The following is a 7,181-nucleotide window of genomic DNA, read 5'->3' on the forward strand; positions in this document are numbered from 1 at the left end:
CTGACAGAAACCCAGGAAAATCCCATTCCAAAACCAGCTTATTGCTTTGCTGACAGACACCTTTAAAAGCACGTCAGATTGCATTACATGAACATGTTTGGAGATGATCCCTAAATTGCTGGGATTTGGGTGAAGGGTATGGGAAGTCTTACACTTTGGCCGCATCTTCAGCACACATTCTTCTCCTCCTCACTCTGGTATGTTCCTTAAGTCCTGTCACTGCTGAGAAAATCTCCTTTTGTTGCTCATAAGCTCTAGAGGATCTGTCCAACACGTAGAATCTATATACTTCTTTTAAAAACCAAGAGCAAGATTTTCAGTAGATTTTAGGCTTTTAAGATGCTGACGGTTTCCTAGCAAGATCTTCAAACAACAAGAGCTCTGCACTCAGGCATTCAGAAACAAATTGCACGGCAGAAAAAAAACGACCTTAAACTTCTCTCTCTCGGTACATGAATAACTTTTTAGAGAAGCTGAGTAGGGTGAGCCAGGCAATGAGCTGAAACACTGAAGGATTATCCCAGGCATCCCTCATGCTTCCGGGCAGGCTTGCCTTATAGTGACGGTATCTGATAGCGATAATGCAGCTGCAACCGCTGCCGAGAGGCAGTGAGCACGAGCAGTTGCACACACAACTGCCACATTTCTCATCAAGACTAATTTTGTCTGATTCCTCCCCTTCCTCTGGGAGCAGCAGGACAAGCTGTATGGCTGGTGCTGAACATGGGCCACTTCTCGGGTCCCTGCAGCGGATCTCAAGACCAAGACAGCTCACATGAGGCCACTGGGGAGGCTCTGACCACCTCCCAAAAACACATCAGCCAAGTCCCATCTAGCTCAAGGTTATTCAGTAAATAACACCCCCCCACCACCTTCCACCTCAGCTACTCACAGGCACCAGCCCTAGCCAAAATCAACAGATGAGAAGCAATTTGTCATTTCTAGGCCATGCAGTTTTGGTTATGGTGAGTCAAAAAAAACACCGAAGGAAACACTGATGCAGTGAGATCACCTCATTTTCTGGAGCCTTCCTATCTCTAAAGTCTTGCCTGATCTCCCTCAAAATTTCCACGCTTGGACACAAAAACATCTCATGTGCTGCACGGTCACACCTGTTAAACCGCAGCTGCATTGCATGACGCTTGGCAGGGCTGAGGGAGCTCAGCACAAACAGCAGGAGGTCAAGTTCACCCTGAGCTACCTGTAGGAAATTTTTTTCAATTATTTCAAATAACTCCAACTTGCACACTAAGTCACACATTTTGTAATAAAAACAAGGAGAAAAATCACATCCAAAGGAATTTTACCTATTTCCCTCTCCACTTATTCCACTGAAGTTATCTTTTTAAAAAAATCAAACCCTCCAAAACTGGCCACTAGAACAACAAAGTAGCCAAAAAGCTAATTTAATAACCTCATTCTTCAAAATCCACCCTGCCCTTCACACTTGTAGATTTCAACAACAGTCCTAAATCATCCAATATCTTCTAATATTGTTCTAAAAGGTTTGACCACATTTCTCTCTTCATACAGGCAATACTTTTCATTTGGGACAGATGCAGAGAATGCTGCTAATTTTCCAGGAGCTGGGATTTTTCCCAGCAAACTCAGGCAGGTGTTACTCTGCTACAGAGAGCCAAAGCTGCAGCCAGGTACTCATTACGGTACAGAAAGGCCACCAGAGGCAAGAGTGGGGATATTTGTGGGGGACACCCGCCCACCTCCTCCAAAAAAGGTCCCTCAGGGTCCATGTGCTCAGGTGAAGCTACAGCAGGTTAAAAATTACCACGTCCCATGGTAACTGATCACACACAGGCTGCCCTCGCAGTCCACTGCCATTGAGCTTTTAAGCAGAAGTGCCGCATTCTAAATCCCTAATCCTTCAGCTCACAGCAAAGCAGCAGCCGTGGGCTAAAAGCCACATTCATCTCACTGGAAATGAAGCATTTGTTGAAATGTTTTGCTGAACAAAGATGAGTGACTGTTCTCAGGCTTTAGCTACACTTACAAACTCCTGTACGTCTTGGCTCTGGTTTTCTTTGCCACATGGCAGCTGGCTACATCCAAGAGCTTAAATTCCTGAGAGAGAAAGTGACTGCAGAAATTCGTCAGTGCAACATACGCTCCATCTAGTGTTTATTCACTAATATTTCATTTTCTTAAATTGTTTTGCTGTAAACACAGATCAACTTTTTTTTGTAGCTCACTTGACTCTTTAGGATCATTATTGAAAATATTAACCTTCTGCTGGTGGTTTTAACTACACAATTTTGATTTATCCTCCATTTACAGTTTCAGTAATGATGATAGGCAAATTTCCACTGAGGGATTAGATCTCATAGAACAAAATGAAGGAGAAATGTTATAAAAGAGCAGCAAGCATTTCTCCAGCTGCTCTGCTAACAAAAAGCAAATGGAGAGCTTTGAGCAGGAGTAAAACATAAAAACTAAATGACACCCAGTGTTACCAACTGGTCAATAACCTTCACCACAGCATAGAGCAGTGAGAGAAGTAGCTTCTCCAGGACTGTCCATACCCAGTGCTCAAGCCAAGTCACACAACCGTGAATGGGGAAAACACGAGTCGTGACACCAGGGCTCGACACCTGTGGTGCCACTGATCCACTCCCTGAGCTTGGCAAGTTTTGCAGCTGCCCTCTAGCCCACTCACACCCTCTTCCCACCTGGCACAAGTCCACTGTGCACCTTCCCAAATTATCTGGATGCTCATTTTGGAGGCATGCTACACGCTACGCAGCATTAAGGGGAGACAAGCAGAACCACTTGCTTCCCCCTCCTCCATAAATACATTTCCTTCCTCCAACCCCACCTACCTCTCACACCTTCCCCTGGCTCTCAGTGGTGGCCTCACCTACCTGAATCCAGGTCTCTGTAGGGCCTCTGCGGAGGACACGTCCCAGCCCACGTGGGGTTGTGCTACCCCCAAGCGATGGGGTTCCTCGGCACACTGCTGAATCACCCTTCAAAGGGGAGCCAGGGCTGCAGCCACACCAGCAAGAAACAGCTATAGCTGGCAAAGGGGGAAAGCTTCTCCCCACAAAAGATATCTCCCAAGGCACAGGCAGGACAATGCTGATCCCCTGTGTCATAGACTGAGGAGCTTTTTGTCCTCTATATCGAGCCAGGACAGGAAAATGAGCAGGCAGCACAAAACCCTCAGGCCTTCCTGGGGCCAGTCCCTGTCACACCTGGGCTCTGCAGGGCCCAGCAGCTGCTGGGAATGAGCCCTTACGAGCAGATTGACAGTGTTGTTCCAGCTGCCCAGGTTGGGTGCCCGCTGTCTTTGCACGGTGGAAAAGCAGGGACAGGACACAACAGCCATCACGCCTGGCAATTGCCATGTTTGAAAAGAGCGGGACTTGCCTACCCACCTTGGTTCTGAGAAAAACTGCAAAATACTTGAGCACGCATAGAGTCTCCTTGTTACCTCAGGCTGCCCCCAAATTTGCACACATTTAGGGAGTTCCTGGTTCCTGATTTGCTTCTCACCTGCTAGTAATACCCTTACCACAGAAATAAAACCCAACAGCAGATGGGACAAGAAGTCCCAAGCTTATATTTTGGTGACGCAGAAAAAGAAAGAAAACCCAACCCTGTTCTGTTAGTAGGGCTGCTGAGGTGCTGGGACAGGCTGCCTGGGGAGGGGACAGGGTCTGCAGTGGGGAAAGACCTTTAGAAAATAGCTGAACATCTCTGGAGAAAGGCTTGGGCTGGCTGATCCTGCCCAGAGGCAGCGGTGGCCCAGACAGCCCCTACGTGGCCCAGTTCTTCTGGGTGAAGGCCAAGAGGATTGGAGCTCGGCTTAGAAGGAGAGCTGGCAAGGAGCTGATAGAAATGGAGAGCCCCTGGACTCTGCAGCTATGGGGCACAACCCCAGACACAGATTTAAGCTACAGAAACTGAACTTTCATTGCTTGTTGTGGAAAGCATAGCAGAAGGGGCATTGATAATTTAGCTTTCGTGAGCAGAAAGCATTTAAGAGATCCCCACATGCCCCTGCCTGCTCTCCCCCTGTGCTGGAGCCGGCAGAAGACTCCCCTAAACCTTGTGTCACAGCACGGGCACAAGCAAGAAAGCAGCAAATTGCAGCTTGGGGATGGGAGAGAGCAGGGCACTGCCTGGAGGGGTATAAAACTAAATACATGTAAGGCTACTTACTATAATATTTAAGTAAGAGCCTCCAATAAACGAGATACAGGCCCGCTGAAGGACATCTTCCAGGACACCACACAAACCAGAGCCAGTCTGTAGTGGTTTAGGTCCAGAAAATCAGGGGAGGTCACCCCTCATGGGAAACGCATGACATGAAAACATTTTCTGCCAACTGTGGGTTTTGTTGTGTTTTTCCGGCAGGTGATGGCCACGCTGCTCTTCCCTGTGCAGCTGATGGCAGTGGCTGTCACCATTTACCTAGAGCTGGTGAGGTCTGCTCAAGGCGGTGTCTACTATGGGATCAAGCAGCTGCCACCCCAGGTGCCCCAGTACCAACCCCTTGGACAACAAGTACCTCACATGCCACTGGGCAAAGAAGGCATCTCGATGCAGCACATGGGCAAGGAGGTGCCTCACATGCAGTACGGGAAAGAGTGCCTCAGTACATGAAGGAGGTCCCACAGATGCCTCTGCTCGGCAAAGACATGGCTCCCAAGAAAGAGAAAGGTAGGCTCGGCATGTCCCTTGCCACCCCTGCACAGTTCCACCTAGTGCCCCACAGCACCATTTACCAGGGGAAGAGGGACACTGAAGATGGGAAGCAGACTCCTGCAGGCTGGAGACACCACCCAGGTGCCCCACGGTTTGGCCAGGTTGGTACCTGGCCATGGGTGAGCTGTGGGGAAGCTCTGAGTCACCAGAGCTAGGCCACAGATGTGCTGCAGGCTGCAGCAAAACCTCTGAGCAGCTGTAGCTATGATGAGTCTTCAGCACGCAGTGCTGGCCCCAGGTTTGGCTGGGTGCTTGTTCGAGGCCAGAAGAAACCTCATAATCCCACCCTCTGATGGGGTTTCAAACGATGCCCTAGGGAGATGGGTCGGAGTCCCACCTGGAGGTGCTCCCATTCCCTTTGTGGCAACCAAACATAAAATAAGAGCTAAGAGCCACAATATTTGAATTTACAGGAATAGCATGGTTTTGCCTGAATTTGTCCAGACCCTGAGATTCAGAGGTTTGCAGGTAAAAACATACAATTGCTCTTTGACTCTGCAGCCCTCTTTCTGTGGGTTGTTTAAGGGCCTAACAGGGGCATTGAAGGTACAGGGCATTACTGCATAGTCTGCACGTACAAACACTTTCAGAATTCATTAAAGGAAGTTTGGACAATATTAGGATATTTTAAAAAACAACAAAAAATGTCCAAAATACACCCAGTATCATAAAATCCTTGTGGGAACAGTGAGCATCTGTGTGACTTCAGACAAGCTGGTTAACTCTTTGTCTTATTGAGAGTTCAGTGTAACCACAGACCCTGCTGGCTTCAGAGGGAAATGGAAGATTTCAGGGCCTATTTTTGGAGTGTCTGAACAAGCATGACTGACTGTAGTAAAACCAACCCAGATTGCAAGCAAAGGAGGTTTTCTACGTGCATAAAACACAATATGTGCAGGGAGGGTGGGTTTCTGCCTCCCAAAGAACAGTTAATTCTCTTTCAAGCATCGCCTCTCCTCTTCCCCACAACGTCTCACTTTATCCATTTTAGAGCCAGAGAGAAGCAGACTTTCCACTTAACACAAAAAGCCTGCAGCTTGAAAAGCAACCAACCCCAGCACAACTACTCCCACACAGCAACTCCCTCACCCTGACCTGCAATGCTAAGTGATCACATACACAATAATGTGGATTTGGACAAGGAAAACATTTTGTTAAGTGTTTAGAAGAGCTCTACTTTATCCATTTTAGAGCCAGAGAGAAGCAGACTTTCCACTTAACACAAAAAGCCTGCAGCTTGAAAAGCAACCAACCCCAGCACAACTACTCCCACACAGCAACTCCCTCACCCTGACCTGCAATGCTAAGTGATCACATACACAATAATGTGGATTTGGACAAGGAAAACATTTTGTTAAGTGTTTAGAAGAGCTCTAAACAGACGTGGCTATGCCAAAAACTTATGGGAGCTTAGCAATGCTGGGTAAGGTTGTAGGTTTCCAGTAATACCTTAAGGGGAACCAAAGCCTTGGTGAAAATGTCATCATACCTACATACAAAGTTGTTACTGATACAGTCTTTTCCAGTTGATCTTGCCAGCATAAATCTCTCCAGCAAAAGCACTTTTATGCCAGAACTCCTACAGCACAAGACAACTGAGCAGCTTCTGTGTTCTGTCAGAACTCTTAAAAGTAGATTAGTCTACAGCAATATAGTACAAAATCCAAATTTCGCTGCTTAAGATTGTATAGGTGGAAAACACTAGTAAACTGCAAATGTCTTTTGCATGGCAAAAAGGAATAATTATTTTACAGGAACAGAAACACACATGCAAGTTTGGGGTATATAAAACGGTAGAAACATCCTCTTTGTTCCAAATATCAACCTGTAACTCACAGGCCAGCCCTGCAACTCACAAAACCAAGAGGCACTGTAATCCAACTCAAAATTGTCTTTGTCTTTCTCAAAGGATGTGACTGCAATTACCTTTTGTCTCTCCCCCTCCCCTTTTCTTTTTCTTTTCTCCCCAACACAGAAATGCCCATTCGTAGTCTGAGGGGTGAGCAAGGTCCCCCTGGTGAGCCTGGACCAAGAGGGCCACCAGGGCCACCAGGATTACCTGGTCACGGCGTGCCAGGAGCCAAAGGAAAACCGGGCCCACAAGGATATCCAGGAATTGGGAAGCCAGGTTTGCCAGGGATGCCGGGGAAACCAGGGGTCATGGGGCCCCCAGGGCCAAGAGGTGAGATGGGGCCAAAGGGGGAGATTGGGCCCATGGGGATACCAGGGCCGCAAGGACCACCGGGGCCTCACGGGCTTCCTGGCATAGGAAAAGCAGGTGCTCCGGGGCTGCAGGGACAGCCCGGGCCAAAGGGAGAGCCCGGGATGAAGGGGCCACCAGGAGCCCCCGGGATCCCAGGGCCAAAAGGGGAGAAGGGAGTTGGGATCCCGGGTTTGCCGGGGCTGAAGGGTCCGCCCGGACTACCAGGCCCCCCTGGCCCTGTGGGGCTGCCAGG

The 7,181-nt window shown here is 48.4% G+C and overlaps 1 protein-coding gene across 1 annotated transcript; it reads left to right on the top strand.

The window, feature by feature from the left end:
• Window positions 1–3,112: 3,112 nt before the first annotated feature.
• LOC104276844 (collagen alpha-1(VIII) chain-like) lies at window positions 3,113–7,175 on the top strand (the record flags this gene model as incomplete). Its single annotated transcript, XM_009873295.1, is given in 4 exon segments — window positions 3,113–3,286; window positions 4,375–4,593; window positions 4,596–4,680; window positions 6,701–7,175. Coding segments are annotated over 4 exon segments (953 nt in total), but the record flags the coding sequence as incomplete, so codon positions are not given.
• Window positions 7,176–7,181: the final 6 nt, after the last annotated feature.

The sequence above is a fragment of the Apaloderma vittatum genome, unplaced genomic scaffold, assembly GCF_000703405.1.
Source record: "Apaloderma vittatum isolate BGI_N311 unplaced genomic scaffold, ASM70340v1 scaffold4267, whole genome shotgun sequence".
Lineage (NCBI taxonomy): Eukaryota > Metazoa > Chordata > Aves > Trogoniformes > Trogonidae > Apaloderma > Apaloderma vittatum.